Source organism: Fringilla coelebs (assembly GCF_963513975.1).
Source record: "Fringilla coelebs genome assembly, chromosome: 13".
Classification (NCBI taxonomy): Eukaryota; Metazoa; Chordata; class Aves; order Passeriformes; family Fringillidae; genus Fringilla; species Fringilla coelebs.
Genome location: NC_140039.1, coordinates 6,594,157 through 6,616,008, shown reverse-complemented (window position 1 = coordinate 6,616,008; position 21,852 = coordinate 6,594,157). Strand labels below are relative to the sequence as shown.

The window sequence follows — 21,852 nt, the reverse complement described above, 5'->3', positions numbered from 1 at the left end:
TGGGAATCTGCACCCACACCAACCCCACCTTCAGGTGATGGCTTTTCCCTGGCTCACCCAGTGCTCCACCAACAGCAGACTCCAACATCTGGGCTCCCAAACAAGCTCCCAAAGAAGCCCCAGCCTGTACATACCTCTCTGGGCACATACAAAGGCAAAGAGGGGTCTGAGCACACTGAAAAACTGAAGAGGAGATAGGAAATTGAAAAAGTGACAAATAATCTGCTTGGCAAAAAACCAACCCAATGAGTTCTAGTCTCAGATGATGTAAAGCCATGAGCCAGCCAGCTGTGATTCCCAGCACAAGGAAAACCCAAGGGGAATTTGTAGTTATTTGGTAACATGCCACCTCACTCCTTCCACATCTTAAAAAAGTGTCTTTTTTTAGCCCTAACAAGGACAAGCTCAGGAGTGTGGACAAGAGCAGCCCACTAAACTCCCACCCAGCCAGGAACACACCTGTTGGTTCCTTACACCTCACCTGTAGCTCTGCAACTTCCCAACAATGCAGTACACTGGGTAAATGTAATGTCATCTTCTTCAGGAGTCACTCCACCTTAGTCTTTTACTTCCAATTCAAAGTAAATTAGATGCATTTTTGGTATTGAAGGCCATCTTTTTTATCTCCCCTCCTGTTAAATCTTGGGAATAAAAAGCAGCTGGAACTACAGAGCCCAGAGGTGACTGGGAGGCCAGGCTTGAAGCAATGGAATCATCAAAGGACACTGGAGAAGGCAATTAGTGCTGATGCAAATCCATGTCAAACAGAGGCCATTTTGTGGGACATGGGGTACATACTCCAGTGCCAGGTGGAACAGGTGGGGATTGCAAAAACATCTCCCTAGGAGTTTTTTTGTCCCATGATGAGACTGTCATCTGATATGATGCTCTGGAACAAAAAGGGAGAGACAGTATCCAAATAACCAGCCCCTTGTAGGTGCCTTATTTTAGGAAGCAATTACCCTCTGTGCCACACACCCCTGGCTCCAGCACACCTCCAAAATGCAGAGGGGAAATCAGAGTGTCCTGTCAGTGCCAGATCCATGCCACAGTGCTGCACCATGGCTGTCAGGGCCAGACAGGTTCAGTTTCCTTGGGGTTGATTTTTGCCTCTTAGAAACGCAACACACAAGGTAAGAAACTGTATTAATAAATGCTCTGCACGTAGCTTAATAAAGACACGTTAATATTTTCACTTAGAAACAGAGGAGAACAGGTTCTTTGATGACTGGACTGAATCACCACCTAATCAGAGCAGTGCTCTGAGCTGTGCACCCATGGTGTGTGCCCAAAGGCTTGGGAGCACTTTCCTACAAAGCCCCACTGAGGCCCAGGCAGCATCTCTTCTCTCTCCTGCAGCAAAGGAGACAGGGATGTCTCCTGAGGAGAGGGAGCACACGAGTGACAGGGCAATTCCTACATCAAGGAGAGACTCCATTTCTCCCTCCTCACCTGCCCTTGCCAATACATGGAGTCCCACCTGACTCAGATGCTGAAAAATATGTTTCAAGAAGTCATCATCACTCTTGTGAGTCATGAGGGAAGAGGAGGAAATTACTCCAGGAGAGATGATTCAACTAAAGGGAGAGTTGAGACAGATGAAAACAGACAGGAGAATGGAAGGAGCTGTGGGAGCCCCACTGCTTCAAAGGAGCTCAGCAAAATGTGGGAGAAATTTAGAAGATTCAATTTCTCTACCCCCATCAACTTCCCCATTTCCAGATTTTGTTGTTAGTACCACCAATCCAAAATGTCAAGAATTTACATGGAAACTGGATGTAAAAGTCTGCTCCATTTGAGAGTGCACTCTGAAGGAGTCCTCTTGAAAGAGTGATTTAAGAAAAGGGTTCATTGTTTCCACTATAAAGACAGCACCACGTGCTGTTACCTAACCAGCACTGCCAGAATCACCCCTGTGACAGGTGAGCCCTTCACAGCACACCAGAGTCCTGCCCAAAAACCCAGCCAAAAAGAAAGACAGCTGGAAGACAAACAAGGTTATTTGTACCATAGGCACAGTGCAACCCTTGATCTAGCACCAAAAGATGCATAAACTCTCTATAAGTCTGCGTGACTCAGAGCAAAGGGCAAAGAAAAACAGTGTGACTTGATGAGCTGAAATTCAAATGTCACAGTGGAGCCACTCAGCACAGTCATGCTGTGTAACTCAGGATTATTACCCTGTGCATCCCAGGGGAGCCACGTGCTGTCCAGGTGTGCATCAAGTTTGCTACAACCTTCTGTCACCTGTGTCTTCCTCCAGCATCTATAGGTACTGCTCATCTCTGGAACATTTAATATGACATATGCTCAAGGATGCACACAAACTATGTGAGCACAAGGATGCAAGTTCACGTTAAGAAGAAAATTGGTCTCCCTGATTTTCACTTCCACTATCCCAAATGCAGTGCTGACATTTTACACCTCTTTAGTCCCACTTCAGCTCCTTCCATTCAAGCTAAAACATTTGGTGTGAGTCCCAAGCAGGATCATTCTTTATCTCCCAGAGTAAGAAATTGGGTAAACAGCAATCTTCTTCACCCAAGTCCCTACAGACAGCATTTTTGTCAGGCACTGTGGACAACCTCACACTATCTGGACACTGAGGCCAGAATTTGACCTCCCTTGACTGAGATCCTATCTTGACTCTTGAGACTCTCCTAGCCCACAGGGGTGCCCTGTGATTCCTGCTGCTTACACTCTCCAAGCCACATCTTACTCACTGTGGAGACAGGTCACCTCCAAACCCTCACTGCCTTAGTTACACCTCAGTCACTGCAACATCCCTTCTCTCACACCACAGCACATTTCCTGTCTCTCAGTAAGGTGACAGTCTTTTTGGCTGCAGTGCCTCTGTGGACACATCAGCTTTGTTACCTGCTCCAAGCCTTCCTCTTGTCCATCACCTGCAGACTCCCTTTCAGTGGATCAAGCTACAGGCTGCATCCAGCTGGCCACGCTGCCAAATGCCCATTGGACGATGTCATGCTAGTTGATGAGATTGTGTTTCAGAGAGAACACCTCAGTTCCTGGAGGGAAGTCTCCATGCCCCTCTGCAGGGGAGAAGGCTGTCCTCTCTCCAGGAAGGCAATTACTTGTCCCTGCTGCCACCTCGTTACAGCCACTGCTGGGTTTTACTGAGCAGCACCATGGATCAGGTCACCCTCCCCACTACAGAGAAAATGAGTTCATTTTAAGAAGTGTCACAAAATAGCACAATAGATTGGAGCTGTATGCATACCCATAAGGGCAACCCCCTCATGCAGTCACTCCCAGGGCTCAAGTGCCGGGCACCCACACAAACCCTTCAAGAGCATCATTTTTAAACAGGAGAGGCTCCACTTGTCCAAAACACTTCCATGAGCCATAGCAGGGACACTGCAGTCCCTCTGCTTCCAGTACACCCCCAGTTTAGTGACTGGATCAAATCTGCTGCCAGGCTTTCGCTGTCACTTGTATTCTTGTGGCAGCACCTTCAGGGGTTTGCATGACGTCAGGAAGGTACCTAGAGGACATCCCCACATGACACATCCTTGCCTCACATGCTCCAGATGAATCTGTCCAACTGCAGGATACAGTTCTCAGAAAAGGCCACACAATCGCAGAAATCACTTTGAAGCTGAGATCATACTGCTACCCCAGCATCAACCCTCCTGTTTAAACAGAGCGTCTCCATCAAAGGCTGAGCACACAGGCCCATCTCCTTACCTTTAAAGCACGGACTTTCTTGGCCAAGAGGCTCTCAATGTCCCCTGCGACCTTCTCCACCAATTTCCTGGGCACATTCTCCTTGACTTCAAACAGGCTTTTATTGTCGTCGTAGATCTAAGAGGGCAAGCAAGAGAAAAAGACAGTCAATATTAGTGAGGAGTACAGCAGTCTTCCTACAGAAAAGCTGATCCTCTAACAGAGAATTCTAGCAATGTGGATTAGGTAACAATATAAGCTTTGGAAATGAGGGAAGCAAGGGAAGAAAGGCTTTGCAGCCAGAAAAAACAGAAATGCAGTCAACCTGCTGCCTACACTACTGGCTCTACAGCTGCCTGCTTTCATGCTTGCAGGCAATGGGCATCCCACCCTCTCACTAAAAGCTGAGCTGCCCACTCCTGTGGCACAGCCAGAGCCACCATGCTTGCTGCTGTGCCCTCCCTCGCCCAAAGGCATCCCCAAAGCCCACTGAGCACCTCCCCAAAGCCACCTGCTGGGCTTGGCAAGTGCAAGCCCAACTCCCTGCCCACCCCCAGCACTGCCTGCAGGGCTTGCTGGGTGCAGGGGCTGGCAGCACTGGGGCAGCAGGGCAGCCCTGGGCACCAGGAATGAGAACAAGGGGATCACATGAAGCAGGATAAACCCCACATCTCTAACCAAGGCATAGTAATTTGGCACCCTCAAGAAATGAGAATTTCTACAACCAGTCCAAAACTTGGCCAGGCTGTGATGGGTAGAGGCACAAATCTATACCAGGATTATCCTGAAGGCCAGTGCAATTATCTGTATTTGAACGTTTGCATCCAAAGTGGCAGCAGTGGCCCACAGGCACATCATACAACTGCAGGGAACAGCCCCAGACCCAAGGGAAGTGCTGTCGGTATCAGCACTGCCTCAAGAAGAAGGGATCAGTTCCCCTAGAAGACTTCACAACCACAAACCCCTCAGTCACCTCCTCAGATGATTTTGTGACTTGCTAACTACACCTGCCTGCAGACCCAGGTGCAACCAACACAAGGTCAAAGGGAAGAGTTCATTACCATCATCTGAGAGTAGCAAAAAAAAAAAAAATTCCTCACGCCTTTTCTTAAGTGAGGTACATGAAGAAAACCACAAAGCAAACAGGATTCTGCTTCTCTCTTTATCCTCAGGCTACTCTCAAATACCTTCAGCTTGACATGAAGACATATGGGAACAGAGAACCCTCCAAGGAGAGCTGGACCTCCCCAAGGAGGTAGCAGACTCCACACTTAACTGCAAATTCCATGCTAAGCATGCCTGGCACCTACCCAAGCTTGCATGATCCCTAGGAGCTGAATCATGCTTCCCATGGGACAAAACCCTCTCTTTGCTGGAGCTTCCTCACAAGTGAGAGACTCTGCCTGTAAGAGTGGTTTGTTGCAGACCTGGCCATGAGGACCAGGGCTGCAGAAGCAATTTCTCATGACACATCTGCCCTGGGTGTCAGAGCAGCACCCAAACACAAACAGTAAACAGGCAGCTTCACATGGCAAACACGTACCCAGAACCTCCTCCATTTCACCCAGAATAAGGAGATGCTCGACCAGAGGCACCCCCAGGCTCACACCATCACAGCTCTTTCTCTTGGTGGAAAGCAAGAGTAAAGGTAGAGGCAGGCAGGTGCCCAGGATATGGACAGCGGCACACCACACAGCTCAGGGATACGATGAGACCCTCTAAAATGCTCAGAAACTACTTACTGCCCTCTTTTCTATCTCCAGACCTTATAATGAGCTGGAGTAGACAGCAGCTCCACTTGCTGAAGGCAGCTGACAATGAATTCACTTTTGATGTGGCTCAGGATACAATTTCTAGAGGTTTTTCACACCAGAGCTCCATCACACCAAAAAAAGCTTGTATTGCCAACAGCACAACATCCTGCACTAGATAAGAACACCCCACATTGGCACAGGAAGGGTTAAAGCAAGGAAAGCTCGACACAAAGCAATATTCTCTCACACTCCTTTTTCTCCCCTTGGTAAGTAACAGCACAACAAAGTCATGTGCTTGGAAGATGCAGGATACCTCCAGCTGAGCAGCAGCAATTAGGAAAGCAAAGAGGAGCAATCTTCAAGGAGAAAGCTTTGGGTACAGAGGGAGTCCTGACTTTAGTATTTTGCTATTATGAAACAAAATTGTCTCCTATTGGTTGCGGACAGAAACAGTACCTGCCCACCGGGGAGGAAAGAACAGAAAAAGAAACCAGGAGCTGCTCCTCCAGCCCTCTCTGCAGCTGCAGAGCTCTGCAGTCTTCGTGGCTGAACAGTTCACCGGCCTTAATTAGAACAATCCAAGACAAATTAACAGTGACCATACGTGCATGAGAACGTCCCAGACAGGCAGGGGAGTGAATGGTGGGGGCTCCAGGCAATTCAGAGAACTTCACAGTCTCCACTGTAGCATTTTGCTTGGGGCTGTTCAGAACGTGGCCAGGTTTCACTTATCTAAGGTGACATTTCCCATAGTGGGTTTTTCCTTGAGCCGAATCAGAGGGAGGATTTTCTGGCCAAAGACATCCCGAACATTCCTCAGTGATGGCAAAAACCTTTACTTTTGTCAAGATGAGAAAGCAATTCTCATTGAGATTCTCCTGTGATCCAGTGCTCTGGGACCTGTTTTTGAAATTAGTGACCCCGGTGACCTCGGAGTCAAGGAGCTGCTGTTTGTGACTCCGTGTTGGTACCCTCACACCTGGCTGTGTCTCACCCTCGGGGAGAAGGGCTGCACCTTGTGTGCTCCTGGCAGACTGGGATTTATTTGGCAATGCCTTGAGCAAAGCCCATGCCCTCAGAGCCTCCCTGCCAGGCAGGGCAGGTGGGTGGCAATGCAGGGACACCAGCACAGACAAGAGCTGCACTGCCCCAGCCACGGTGAAACAGAAGTAATGCCCTTGTATTAGTGCTGCTCAGTGTGGCTGGCAAACCTGAGATTAGTGGGCAGGAGAAGGGCTGTAGAGAGCCCCTGAATTACCTACAGAGGGAGTAGCCCTCAGGCAGCACAGAGGAGGAAGCTGTTGTACTCAGAGAACGGGGATTGAGACCACATTATGAACTGTAATCTCAATAAAAAGCCTGGGAAGGGCTGAAGCTGGATGCAGTACAGAAGATTCCAATCCTGGCAGTGGAAAGGAATCCAGCAGTGGATGCTGAAAGTGAACTAATAAGTGGCAAGAGCAGGGGGAAGTGGGAGGGAATATTAACAGCAGCCAAACAATTGAAAGTACTGAGTTGAAACAAAAAAATAAATAAATAAAAGCAAAGGAAAAAACCAAAGCAGTGGCAGGTGGGGGAAGAAAAATCCAACTGTTCAAGACAACCTGCAACATGAAAAATTTAATCCTAAATACTCCTAAGCATAGTGCAATTACAAACAGCCACAAAAATGATTTAAATCAGCCCAGAAGTGCTAAGTGGCCTCACTGAAGAGCAAAGCTGGTAACAGAACCAACTGTCAGCACATGTCCCCAGCAGCACCTGTACAGCCAAGGAGGCAAATCTGATACTGCCCTGAAACACCCATTCTCTAAATTCACTTGTTTGCCTTGCTTCTAATGCACAATAAATGATGTTCCTCTCTGCCTTTAATTCCCTCTGTGCCTATATATTCAGGGAACTGTCAGAGTTCAGAGAAAGCCTTTTCCTCTCCCCAGTTCCCTGTGAGTACTCCCAGCACCATGAAATTTGGCAGCCTGAGAAAGGAACGAGTGCAGAAATACTCCCATAAGTGCAGAAATCACCATTTGATGAGCTGCCATGAGAGGGCCCAACACCTTCCCATGGGTCAAGGCATCCAGTGATAAAACGTGAAGGAAAATAACAAATCTCAGGAGAGAGCCCTGTAAAACACCAATAGAAAGTAAAAATTGTCTCCTCAGCCTCCCTTGTCAACTGTCTCCAGCCTCCTCATCCAGGACAGGAGGGAGCACACTGATGGGAGGGCAGGGATGTGGGGTGCACCTGCAGCCCAAAGCAGACCCCTCTCTTCTCATTCCCTCCATCCCCAGCTCCATGTCACCTCTGCCAAGAAGCAACCCTTCCCCAAAATCAGAGGGGCAGCACTGCCCTGTGCTTGCACAGCATCACCTTCCTCAAGAACAACAGCACCCAAAGAGCTGAACCCCAAGAGAGGACCTGGTAACCCCAGCAGCTCTCAGCCCCACGGGGCCAGGACAGAGCTGTACCCACAGCTCAAACCCCACCTGGGGCTTGCTCAGGGCCCAGCAGGGAGAGGCTGTGGTGTTCCAGCTCCTGCTGGAAAGGCATCTGATCTGGGTAATAGTCATTTTCCAGAAATTAATTTTTTTCTCCACCCCGTATGAATCCAATACAGCAGGTTTGGACAGCTGCAGTCCAAACAGCAGCGTTTAATCACAGTGCAAAGCTGGCATGTTTGCAAAAGAGCAAAGTACTACGTGCAGCAACAGAGAGGCTGCCTTCCTGCTCCCAGAGCATCCCACCTCAAAGCTGGGGTGCTCCAGATGAGGGAAGCCAAAGAGCAAACCACATCTCTGCAGGCACAATAGCCACCCCTATGTAAGATAGCCCTCATGCCCCAGAAATGGGGCTATGCCATGTCATGCCCCACAAAGGCCAGCAAGCAGGAAAACAGGATTTTCCCAGCCAGCATTATTATGGGAGGCAGGGAAGGTCTCTGTTCAGCTCCTGCAGCCAGAGCCGTGCCTGGGATTGGTGTTGTACAGTGGCCCAGATATGGAGCCTGCAAAGGGAATTCATCAGCACAGCCAATAGTGCAGCAGGATATCTGCCCTGAGAGGCACTGCTCGCTCACATGCTGGTCTGGAGCTTCAGTATCTGTTGGCTTCCCTCAGACAAGCATCAGTCAGGCCCATTTTGAGTCTCATCTCACCTACTGCAGGGTCCTGCCATTTCCCCACAGCTCAGAGTATGAGTGAGGAGGAAAGAGGAGAGTCCTTGGGCAGACTTCCTTTTGCCTTGAGTACACAGAGCAGACCCCTCTGATGAAGTGGGAGCTTTGAGGAGCATTGCCCAGGGGTACAAATGACCAACAAGAGCACCATGAGACGGTCGAGGCCAAGCACGGAACACTGTGGCTGGGTGACAGGGAGGAAGAGGAGTGCCAGGCCCCAGAGATCCTGCTGGAAGGTGGAGACTGCTCAGAGCCATGGGCAGAGAGCAGAGACAGCACGATTTCCATCTCACCCCTCATCACTGCTGCACCTACTGCTGTTAAATTTCATTGTCTGGTGCTTATAGCCCTTGCAATGATGGTAATCATCGTGGTGTCTGTATTACATTAGGAGGATGTCAGGGACAATCGAGCAGGCAGTGATAAGAGCCACAGTGGCCCGGCTGACAGCCTGCCAGGACGGGCAGTGCTGCCTGTGCCGCACCGCCTGGTGCAGAGCAGGTCACACTCCACTGCAGGGGCCAGGGGATGGGCACGGGCACAGCAATGGCTTCTGGAGAAGCAAACATCAGCCAGGAAGGTGCTAGATCCTGGTTTTCCCTCTTGAAGAGTCCTGAGGGGAACAGGCAAAGGGAAGCAGCTGCAGGTGAGCGCCGGTGCCACAGCTCAGAGAGGGCTTTGCAAATCTACCCCACACCAGCTCCCAGAGCTGGTACCATGGATGCCACCAGCCCTAAGCTCTGTGAACAGAGCCCTGAGCCCAGGTACCCCACGGGGAGCAGCGTGGGCAGTGGCTCCCTCAGAGCCCCAGCTGGCCTTTGTCACCAGCCCTGCCTCGTCCTCGGCGCAGCCGCTGCTCCGTTGCCTGCGGACGTGCTCCAGCGCGCGCAGGAGGAACAGCTTGACATTTACTAACCCCAGCTCCCTCTCTCCTCAGTGCCATTTCCCTGCTGTGCTCCAGCCTTCCACCTACCTCATAAAAAGCAAGCACCCTCTGAGCAGCTCTTCACAGCTCTCCCCGCAGAAGCTGGACAGGGAAATGTGAAGTTTAGTTGCTCCTCGGGGATGGTCAGCTCTAATTGAAGCAAACAAACCATAGAACTGAGGTCTCTCTAGTTCACTAAAGAGCCTGCTAAAAGGCAGCAGTACCACAGAGAACATGGGGGAAGAGGGAAAAGCAGTCCACACCACCAGGGAGGGAGAGGTGGAGCTGCTCCAGTGCTCCCCATCCTGCCCCAGGACCTCCCATCCTCTGTGGCACTGGCTGGACTTCTGCTTCCCTAGCACAGGATCACCAGCATCTGCAGCTAAGACTTCATCCCTGCCAGCCCCAAAGCAGACCTGGGCCTGCTGTACATAATTTAGCAACTAGGCAGGGATAAAGGGCTATGCACGGTTAGCCTGGATTATAGAAAACCTCTCCTGGCCTGGAAAGCAGCTTTTGGTCTTCATCATCCCAAACCCTTGCATGGGGGGCTCTCACAGCAACAGACCTGCCTGGGTGTTTGCAGAGAGTGAGAATCTTCTGCAAGGAAATTCAGTATCATGCAACTTCCAACTCTGTCTTCTCCTTTCAGATAAAGCACTGCAAAAATAAATAATAGTTGGAGACAGAAGGTCTCAACCAGGATGGGAACTCTGCCCAGGCCCTTCTCTGCACACTTACAGCCACTTGGATGGCATGGGCCTTGCTGCCAGGTCAGGGCACAAGCCCCCCAGAGCCTGCTGTGCAAATGTACAAGAGAGAGAGAACAGCTACAGCTTCTCAGAAAAATGCCCAAATGCAGTCAGACATCACATGATCTCTAAAAATACAAGCTTGTACAGTAAAACAGAAACAAAAAAAACCCAACCTGATGCTGGTGTCTGGCTCCTGTCTTTGTTGTGTGGTATATAAAAAAAAGCTTTAGCAAGGAAAACAGTATGTTTAAAAGGTGCCTCAACTACTTTCCTTAACAATTTGTTGAAAAGTTAACCAGTTTATGTAATGTCCACACAAAACACACCTACTTCAGATCAATGGCATTAAAATTGCACCTCAATTACCCTGGGTGCATCCTAGGAGGGGTGCTATCACAGATAAAGATGTGCTATTTTGCTAGATTTCAGGGTGGATATCGTGAAGAAATTCTGTACTCAGAATGTGGTGAGGCCCTGGCACAGGCTGCCCCATCCCTGGAGTGCTCAAGACCAGACTGGATGGGGTCCTGAGCAACCTGATCTAGTGGAAGGGGTTGGTATGAGATAGCATTTAATGTCCCTTCTGACCCAAACCATTCTGTGACTTCTGTCAGAATCAGTGCCTCCACATAATGAATTATGCTGGGTTTTCCCCAGCATTCCTAAGAGAATGAAGAGGATGAAAATCATTAGGGAAAGATAAAGCAAGAGACATCTCTGCTCCTCAGATCCCTCCTGGACCCTGTGTGGTTGCAGTTTTGTCTTTTGCACAGCTGCTGGACAGTCTAAAACTCTGTTTTCTTTTATTCTGCTGCTTTTCTCCCAAGGCTAAAGGTTTAGGACACTGAAATTACAAAAGCTCATGGAGACCCAAAATGGGATCTCACCAGACTCCATTTCCCTGGCAGTGAGGAGGATGAGAAAGGGGCCACCACTGTCCTGAGAGGAATGAAAAGCACTTCACCAGGCTCTCCAGCAGTGCCTGGGGCAGGGCTGCTGCAGGTGGGCAAAGGCTGCTCCCCATCCCCTGTGAGTGCCCCCAAAGCACACACAGCTCCCTACTCTGCATGGAGTGATGCAAGATTCCCAGATCCTCAAAGACTTGACTTTAAATAAATAACCAGACCTCTTTCCCAAAACAGCTTCATCTTCCTTGCCAGAAATGCTGTTGCTTTTTGTAGGAAGGGCTGTGGAAAAAGGCTGTATTGTGCAGCCTCTAACACTAAGGCTCCCAGACATATTTTGCAGGCTTCCTTTTATCAACACAAGAAAAAAAGAGTAACAATTACCTCACACTGCCTTTTATTTTTATTGATGGCTACCACTGGCCAAATTCAGCTCTCAGCTGCAGTGATGCAAATTTGGGATGATTCCACTGACATGGAATTAAACTAAATCTCTTATTAGAGCTAAAGCAATTGAAATCTAGGCCAGCATAAGTCAGCACTGTCAACAGTTACCCCCACAGGTTTCTGCAGACTAATGATCTATTTTAAAGAAATTGAACTTTTAGAAACAGCAACTTTGCAATTCTCTTGATTTACCTTCTGATATAGGTGTTGGGGCTTTCTCTGCACTTCAGACATTCACATTTACAAGCTTTTCTCCCTAATCTCAAGCACTGGAAGCATTTTTGTAAAGGCACAGACTCACTGGAAGGAAGGCTGGAGGACACCCACCTGTCCAACCCATCCCCTCTGTCTCACTCAGGACCCTCCTAACAGCTGTTTACAAACTCTGCTCTAATGCACTGGTGGTGGAGAGCCCAGGCTTTTCTGGCTGATGTCCTTTAGTGTTTTTGTAGAATCAAGCATGGTTTGGGTTGGAAAGGTTAAAGAGCACCTTGCTCCAAGCCCCTGCCCTGAGCAGGACCACCTTCCACTATTCCTGGTTGCTCCAAGCCCTGGCCAATCTGGCCCTGAGCACTTCAGGGGATGGGGCAGCCACAGCTTCTCTGGGCAACCTGTGCCAGGGCCTCACCACCCCACAACAAAGAAATTCTTTCTATTATCTAATGTAACTCTGCCCTCTGGCAGTGTGAAGCCATTCCCCATTGTCCTCTCAGTCCATGCCCTTGTCAAAAGTCCCTCTCCAGCTCTCTTGGAGCCCCTTTAGTCACTGAAAGGGCAGCCTGCTAGAAAGTCATAATATAAACTCCTCTCTCTTGTGGAATAGGCTCATAAAGCTTTGCCTTATCACCAGAGGATGTGGAGAACAGATTTCCAGACAGCTTTCTTCCACACATTTCCAGACTCATCCTTTTTCCTGCTAGTGCCTTCTGCTCCCTGAGCCAGTGGGGTTCAGGAGCTGTAACAAGAATACACCATGTACCTGGAGAGTCTAATAAAGAGGTCACCCTCTGCAAAGTCATTTCAGCTGAGATTTTCAGCTTAGTCCCACCTTGAAAGCATCACCAGCAAGACTTGAGCAGTGGCATTAAACCCTAGAGCTGGCAAACTCAGCCCAGGTTTGTTTTCAGCACAGTCTTGGAGAGGTACAGGGGCAGGACTGATCTGTACCCACAGAGATCCCAGGGGATGTGTGTTCTGAAGGCAGCCTCGAGGGGTCTGACATCCGAATGGAAAGACTCCACTAAAAAATTCAGAAATCTCTGCAGCATCAGAGAATAGGGCTGGAACAGATCTTATCAACTCAGGTAGTCTCAGCCTGTTCCCATACCCCCAAGCAAAAGGTGGCATCACGGATGTGTCATTTCTAATATAATTACCACAGTCCTCTCATTCCTAACCTGTTCCTCTGACCTGTTCTTAAAGAAATCCAGCGATGGAGATTTCTGTGTTTCACAAGACAAAATGCTCTGGTACTTCAAAATCCTATTTCAAAACTTTTTATGATGCTTAAGTTGAAAGCCTCTTGCTGCAATTAAAAACCATGTTCTTGGTGGAAAGACCTCAAATTAACAAAGAACAGGCACTTCTGCCTTGTGCTGCTGTGCCCTGTTATTATTCTGATGATTTGTCCTACTTTAGTTTTTACTCTTGTACACCAAAAAATTCATATTCATTTATTCTTTCCCTACAAGTTAATGCTTTTCATACCTATGTGTCTTTGGTTCAAATTACAATTAATGTGACAATTAGACAATGCCCTTGGTAGAGCATTCACCAGGATGCTATTCCAAACAGTCCTCAAAATATCCAGGCATCAATCAAAGCTGGGCACCTTCGATCAGGTGTCCAGCCAGACCCACCAGCTTCTGAAGATCTTGTGCCTAGGGTCCATGACTTCCTGCTCCCCATAGGGCCAAGGAGGAGGCAGCAGGATGCCCTGCAATCCTGCCATCACTCCTGCTATCCCTGTACAATGCTAAGATTGCAGGAGAGCTGTCCCACAGGTGAGAAAAACCTCAGTCCCCAGGGCCCCATTACCCCCCAGGAATAACAGGGTGAGGGAGGCACCCACAGTGTGAAAGCCAGAGCTGGGCCAGGGGAGCCAAACTCCCAGGGCAGTCAGAAGGACTCAGCTCTCCTCAACCACCATCACACACATCTGTGCACACGCTTGCACCTCACTTGCCTTGTCCTCTCCTTCTTCAGTTCTCCCCCAGTGTCTCAGGGCTCTTGTCCCTGCTGTCCCAGCCCTTTTCTCCTGCACATAAGCACGCACTCAGACCCAGGGCTGAGCTCCTGACCCACCTGTGTGCCCAGCCTAGCTCCCCACACAGCTCTGCTCTGTCACAAAGCAATGTTTAGGCTCCACACCTGCTCTCCCTACAACAGCCACAGTCTTAATTAAGCTTTAGGCACAGGCAGGGAGTAATTGGGGTAATTTTCTGGCACTTAGGGCTGAGAGAGGGGATTTGGTCTGTATTGCCCCCCTTGCCACACACAGAGTACCAACCTGCCTGCATGATTATTGCCAAACCACCTTCCTGTGTTCTGCACTGACCTCCCACTTTGAAAGAATTTATTGTTAATTTTTGCAAAGTGTTGTGGAAGCCTTAGAGGAAAGGTAGCCCAGGAATGGAGACTATTAATATTCCACCAAGAGCTCTAGGGACTAACCAGCACATTAAAGCTTCTACAAGCAGAAACAAAACTCTTGCACAGCTCAAGCCAGACCCCCAAACACCAGCAGAATTTCTTCAGTGCTTTCCATCAGCACCAGGAAAAAGGTGTTTGGCCTGTAATTACACATGCAGAACAATGGCCCTGCCTAACCTTAGAACACACAAGGGCAGCATAGGACCAGGGATGGATTCAGATCTACTTGGTGTAAGAAAAAGTTGCATCGTGTACGGTAAAGAATTCATCTCCTGCTGTTCCAGCATAAAGTTAATCAGGGACAGAAATTAATCCCTCCTGACAGCATGTTGCCAATTTCTGATTTCATCCCCATTTCCTCATAGCTTATCATCAAGAGAATGGGAAACTTGTGGCATGGACAAGCCTGTCACATGCTCCTTTCTTTGGAAAAGGCTCACACGCACCAGCCACGAGCTCCCGTCCCCTGAGAGCAGCACGTCCCTGCTCTGCACGCACACAGGTCCCCTCATGTCCACGCAGGTTCACCCACCACTGCACAGGTAGGGAAAAGTCATGCATATGCTTAAGGCAAAATTTGTGCCCAGCCATCAGCTTTACTCCAAGACAGTTGGAGGGAGGAGGGAAAGCAAGAATCAGAGGAAAGAAATCCTCTCCCCGGAGCGACAGCGCCAGAAGAGCAAAGTGGCATTTACAAATCATAAGCACTTCCCCACTTGGTGCTCCTTTGCCCAGAATGTTAATTAGCATTACTCTAAACAGCAGCAGCACAAGCTGAAACCCAAGCAGCCTCAATTGCTTGAAAAGAAACCTGGTTGGGAATTTTTTCAGATGAGACATTTAAACTCAAATGGTGAGACGTGTGATGATGATGCAGCAGGTGCTTTTTAATGCCACCTTGTAACTTCCCTCCTAAAACTTGGGAGTGAGTTCTAAATAGAAAACTATAATTTCCAAGGGCTATGGGATTTTGCCTCTTGTTCGTAATGTCAGGGGTTTATTCTACAGCTTATTTTTTCAAGCCCAGTGGCTTGTGGATGGAGCCCCACAGCATTGCAGCAGCACCCTGCTCACTCCCACAATCCTGAAATGTGTCACTGCACTCCAGGCTGGGCAACCCCCAAAGCTGCTTTGCAATGCAGTTTAGTTGATCACATAATAGAAAAGTGGATTTGCAATTACATTAATAATAGTGCTGACTTGGGTTTGTGTCATAAATAAAACTTAGATGATTATATAGACCACATATATCTCTGTGTTTGGATGATCAATACACATCTTAAAGTATCACTACATTTTAGCTACAGAAAGTGTAGCAGGAAACAGGCTTCACAGTTTGCTTCTCCTTTTAGTGCCATTTCCTTTCCTACTGTATATGCCTCCTCCTCCAACTTATCAAAATTATCACCACCATCAGAAGTGAACATTGCTGTGTTTCTGGCACACCTGGTGCCACAGCTTACACTGCCAGAGGAACCTGCACTGCATCTCCTGAAAAACAGAGACAACAGGGTGCTGGAATTAATTCCTGCTGAAATTAGAAACTCAACAACATCCCATGGGCTGAATTTGGTTCTCAGCACCAAACCCACACCCAGCTCCACACCTGAGTGGGGCCCAGACTCGGCAGGGATGGTCTGTGCTGAGCACCTGCACAGTGAACATGCCACCATCTCAAAGGGGCCCCAAATACAATGGTGGATCAGAAGCAAAACAAGAAAACCCCAGTGTTTTCTCCTCTGAGAGCACAGTGCAGGAGCATTCAGCCCCATTACCTCAGAAGTGAAGTGCTGTTGTGAAGAACCAGAGGAACTGGGGAGGGAAGCAGAGTCTCGGCCATAAACCCATCAGGAGAGCAAACGTGTTCCAGCCACTTGCTGAGCTCACAGGAGAACTGCTGCCCTCAAGGCCATGGGCATGACAAGGCAAAACAGGAATTTTGCACATCTCCTCTGAGTGTGGGGCTCTGCCCTCCTTTCACTTTATTTTCCCAGGTCCTCTCAGGCTGAGGAATTTCTCAAGTAAGCCCCATGCAGAACCACTTACTCAATAGGGCATAATTGACTCTTGTTGCAAAGAATTAAGTGCTCTCAATAGAGATGTCCACTTTTAATGCTCTTTTTTTTATTCTTACTAATGAATTAAGCCAAGATAACACCAAATAGTTCACAGATGAGACTGATTGTCAAGCAGATGAGGAATTTATCAATAGAATTTTTTTTAAGTCAACTCAGAAAAAACACGATGAAAAAAAAATACAAGCACCAGAAATGCCTCAAAAAAGCATAGAGTAATCTCTCCAGGAGATTCCTTTCCCAGTTATATTGGTTATTACTGCCTCAGCATGGTTTCTAGTTATGTGTGCATTTGAAGAAAAAGAGAAAAAAAACGCCTGAGTTCACTAACCTCCTGTATCTGAACCTTAGAATGCTTTGGTGAACATTTTGAAGGAAATGACCCATAAAGTGATTAACAGTTTGTTAACTTGAAGGGCAAGTCACACCACCACCACAGAAAGGCAATATGCTGTTTCTGGATAAGCTGGGGAGTTTGATCATGGACACTAATGTTCTCAGTGGTGGAGTTTTCCCCACCCTTCCTTTTTCAAAGAAAGGATTGCTTCCATTTTCTCCTACCGAGCTCACTTCCCCACAAGCCCACTACCCTTCCCATTCATGGACTAGTATCCAAACCTGCCACAGACACTGCTGCCTGAAGATGACTCCTCCAAATTGCAGAAAACACGTACTGTCTATCTTGGCTTGCTCCAAAATCTTCACACACAGCCCAGAAATGTCAAGCGCTGTGGTTCCCATCATCTCCTCACTACATCTCAAATGCTTTTTCTTCCTGTGCTCTGCTACTCAGAGTCCCTGTTCTTGTCTCTTCACCTTGCTTAAGGTGCAGGAAGAGCTCCACCCCTCATCATCCCTTTTCCAAGCAGCTCAGGGCTCCCAGAAGGAGATCACAGCTCCTACAGAGGTGACTAACCTGGTTATGCAGGACCTGTGATCTGCATCTCCAGCTGCAGTTCCCTGCATGAGATAGGGACAGCTCTGATTTACAGAGCTGGTTTGCAGCCTGTGTGACTGTCTGACCAAGCTCATCTCGCTTTTTGGAGAAGGGAAGAAGAGCAAGGCATGAGGCTCACGCCTGAAACATCTTGTATGCCAAGGTTTTGCAGTGTTTAGGTAGGAAAAGGGCAGGACAAAGCACAGCAGAAGAAACAATGCCTGGAAAGCCAGGCTGATCTGCTCAGGAATTCAGCACAGTCTGCAGGGCCAGGCTGGACAGATGCTGGGGTTGAGCTGAGGAGTTTCACACAGCAGATGGTCAAGGAGCTGTGATTTCCAGGTAATCTAATAATCAAGTAGTTGTATCAGGGAGGATATGAGCCACGGGGTCATGAGGGGTTGGCACACTTTCCCTCTTTCTACAGAAGTCATTGGACAGTATAAAGCAAGGACATTAACTGTTTAGCTCCCAGCTACAGCCAGCAGCAGCTTCCTTCCAAAAAATCCCTGTAGGGCATGACCAGGAGCCAAAGCTGTGATGACACTGTTACCCCAAAATTCACAATTGGACCATGACAACCACGGGGATGCCACCTCCTCCCCTTCCCCCTTACCACAGTCCTGGTGCCAACACAAGCAACTCTGCAGCAAGGCTGCTCAAGTCACTGATCCAAATAAGCTAACCCTCTCAAAATTTCCAGCTGGGAATATCAAACTCTGAGCATGTTATGACAGCTTGAAGCCCTTGGAATGCCAGGAGTGACTTCTTCACCCTGTGCCACTGCATCAGATATAGGATACCTGTGGCAGCAAGGGAGGAGGAAAGAGAAAAATCCCAGGACAAAGCCCTCCAGTGAAAATAAAAGCCATGTTTCTAGAAGCAATGAAATGCCAGTACTCAGTCTCTACAGCCCCCAACAAAAAACCCTGTTCAGATATTTTTTTTCATTAACTGTCAGAAAATGATGCAATGCATATAGTGTAATTATGCTTAAGTGCTTTCCATGTTAAATGTCATTTCAGTTATCACTTTTTAAATGCAATTTTTATTGAGTGCACAATAATAATTTAGCAAGTAAACAGGCAAGTTACAAGAAAAGAGTGGAAGTACAGGGGGAGGTGGGAAAGCCTCAAGTGTGACAATGAAATGCACTGGGGTACATGGAGCTGTTACTTCTGAAAGCTCAAAAAGAATTATAAAAAAGCCATAAATTACAAGGTTGCAAAATGCAATAAATTACAGCCTCTACAAAAGGCAGATAATGGAAATGAGAAAGGAGAGAGGGAAGGGGGAGGAATCTACATAATTTGTCACCACTGACCCCAGACATCTGCACAGCCCGCAAAGAGCGCTGGAAATATTTGGGTGTTTCAGCCTCCTCACAAACAACAGTGCTCAGAGGCCAGTTGGGAGTGGGTCAACTTTAGGGGCACTTCCCCTCCATCAGCACAAACACAGGATTCCTCCCTCAAATGGGCAGTCTTCCCTGCATCAGACATACCTTGGAGAAACCAGGGAGCTCCAGGCTGAAGACCAACAGTCCCATGCTTTGCAAAAACTAAAACCCATCAGTCTGCCAAGGCAAGAGCAACGAGGTGCAATCAATGCTGGCACACCCAGAAGGGAGGGGTATGAATGTGCTTAGTCCCACCAATAACCACACGATGGCTTGGGTTAGAAGGGACCTTAAAGACCATCTCATTCCACCCCCCTGCCATGGACAGGGACACCTCCAGGGATGCTCCAAGCCCCATCCAGCTCAGCCTCAAACACTTCCAGGGATGGGGCAGCCACAGCTTTTCTGGGCAACCTGTGCCTGTGCCTTAAACACAGACTTTCAAGGGTACAACCCTTACTCCTTTCCCTTTGCAGAGAAAGGTGCTGGGGGCCTTGGTGGACACATGAGGCTTAAATGTGTCCATGCAGCAAAGACAGCCAATGGTACCCAGGTCTGCCTTAGAAGTGCCAGCAGGTCAAGGAGAGGATCATTCACTCAGCACTGGTGAGGCCACTCCTGGAGCCCAGCACAAGGGAGGTATGGAACTACTGGAGAGTGTCCAGAAAAGAGCCACTAAGATGGGGAAAGGACTGAAGCACCTCACATGTAAGGGAAGGCTGAGAGAGCTGGCACTGCTTATTCTGGAGAAGAGAAAGCTGAGGGGGATCTTATCAGTGTCTATAAATACCTGAGGGGAGGCTGTAAAGAAGGCAGAGCCAGGCTCCTCTCAGTGCTGCCCAGTGGCAGGGAAAGAAGCAACAGACACACTCTGAAACATCAAACCATAAAGGAAACAAATGATCATTTTTTCCCCTATTTCCACTGTGAGGAAGACCAAGTACTGGTAAATGTTGTCCAGAGGGATTGTAGCACCTCTCTCCCTGGAAGTATTCAAAAGGACTGAACAGAGCCCTGAGGGACCAACTCTAACTCTGGGATCTTTAATACAAGGGGGTGACACTTTTACTGCCATTCAGGCTACATGAGATGCTAAACCAAAGATGGCAGCAAAGACAGACAGCCTTTCACAGAGCAAGAGGAGCTGGCAGCCAGGAGATAGCCCCTGCTATGGGAAAACACATTCCCAGCAGAAACACTGCTCAGCAGCAATGCCAAAGCCCTCTGGAGGAAGATAACAACCCACATTCCAGGCACGAAGGGCAGGAGCAGGCGAGATGCTGCCAGGTGTGGGAAGGCTCAGCTCCCTATCGATTTCACAGCCGGCTGGGTCCCCGGGAATCAGAGCCCTTGGGGCTTCAGGATTTTCAAAACAAAGCCACCAACAGAAAGGAAAAACCCACTAGAGTAAAACCAACAAACAAAACAGAGGCAGCCAAGTTCTGAGAGTGGAGATGAGCAGGATCTTAATCTCTGGAAAATTAAATCAGAAGAAAATTAAACAGGCACAGATTTTGGCTGACAGAGAGCATCCTCCTTTCAGGAGCATGTGTGCCAGGTTTATTTGATTAAAACTCTTCAGGATGGAGAGAGAAGGGAGTGTTTTCATTACTGAAGTGGGAGTGAGGAGGAGGTGGCCTGTAGTTGCCATAGGACCATTTTTAGTACTAATGGTAGCAAATAGTCCCAGGGGATAGGAGTAAATGATTGTACAGGTGATTATTTAATTCCCTGGGGATATAACTTTTTTTGCAAGGATAAGTGCAGACTTTCTGGTGTCCATTGGAGCTCTGGGCTTACACTGCAAGCTCTGAAATAGTCTGGCAGTTGTTTTTACTGTTTCCAGACCTCAGGGAAGAAGAAACCAGCTTTGGTTGACTGGGAGCCGAAAATGAGGTTTTATTACTGCAGTGGCAAGTCCTGGACATTCTTCAGCCAGCATCGAAGGCATAGGACAGGCTGGACACTGCCAATGGCACCTCAGGGCCTTCTTGAAATGAGCTTGGCAGGGCTCAGTTTAACTCCCAATCTGTCCACTCTTTTCCCTCTGTCTAATCCAAGTCCCACCTACTGAAGGCCACCAGAAGAAAGCCTGGGCAGCATCCTGAGCATCAGCCAGGGGAAGAAACCAGCTTCTCAGTCTGTGTGGGCTGAGAGGCAGCGGGAAGGGGAAGCCTATGCTCATGCCTCCATTATAGCAAGAGAGGCTGAAGAAACTCAGGCAGCAGAACAGGCTGGGAAAGGTAGGTCAGGCCATGGCAAGCCAGCAGGACACGGGCAGGCTGGCACACATGGCAGAGCCAGCAGCTCATACTGCAGCCCTGTGCCCTGCCAGCACTGCAAACCAGGCAGAAAGGCTTCTCAAAGAGAGGGCTGAGAGCTCCAGGCCCCCTCCTTCTCTCCATTGCTCCCTGAGCAGCCCAGCCCCCTGTGCTGATGTGCTCCAGCACAAGTTGCTAATCAGGGCACAGCACGAGGCTGGGACCGGCAGGCACTGGGCTCCAGCACTTTTTTCCCAGCAGGAGCTGAGTGCTAGCACTTCCCCTGAATTACAAAAAAAAAAAAAAAAAAAAAGGAAAAAAAGGACTGGAAGGTTAAAGGGAATGCAGTTTGCAGTTCCCAAGTGAAGCAGTAAACCCCAGGGTCTGAGTGGTCCTGCTGCTCTCTCTTCCGTGCTCCACTCTGGCCCCAACCTGCACTGCAGCATCATGACAACGCCCTGCCTGCACCAGCTCCTCTGCCCCCAAGTTCTGCCCCATCTCAGGTGCCCTCTGTCCCCCACATCCCTCCTCCTGCCACACCATGGTGCTTTGCTCCTCCCACCCAGCTCTCCCTCGGCCCTGCTTTCAGAGGAGACCAGCTAACAAGGACAGCGCTTTCAGAGCCCCCGAGCTTGTGAAGTTATTCAGCTCTGCGATGCCAAGTGGAGCAGAGTCACTGAACTTTACTAGAGACACCCAGAGGTGTTGCCAGCCCTGGCGGCTCACAGCAGTCTGTCCTGCAGATAGCCCCTCTCTCCATGCTGGTCACCACCAGCTCAGGATGCTCCTCTGCTCACAAGTCACTGTTCCCCATGCACAGGGAAGAGGCAGAAGTAACCCACCCACCAGTGAGTGCCAGAGGTAAGCAGAAACCGAAGCA

At 48.8% G+C, this 21,852-nt stretch overlaps 1 protein-coding gene across 2 annotated transcripts in view; it reads right to left on the bottom strand.

Annotated features, from left to right (window-relative positions):
* The window catches only part of CACNA2D2 (calcium voltage-gated channel auxiliary subunit alpha2delta 2), a 210,763-nt gene that overhangs the window by 125,724 nt on the left and 63,187 nt on the right, over positions 1-21,852 (bottom strand). For both annotated transcript variants that reach the window (XM_084214700.1, XM_084214701.1), the window contains exon 3: positions 3,709-3,825. In XM_084214700.1, coding sequence (XP_084070826.1) covers positions 3,709-3,825 — 117 coding nt within the window. The remainder of the gene's footprint in view (positions 1-3,708; positions 3,826-21,852) is intronic.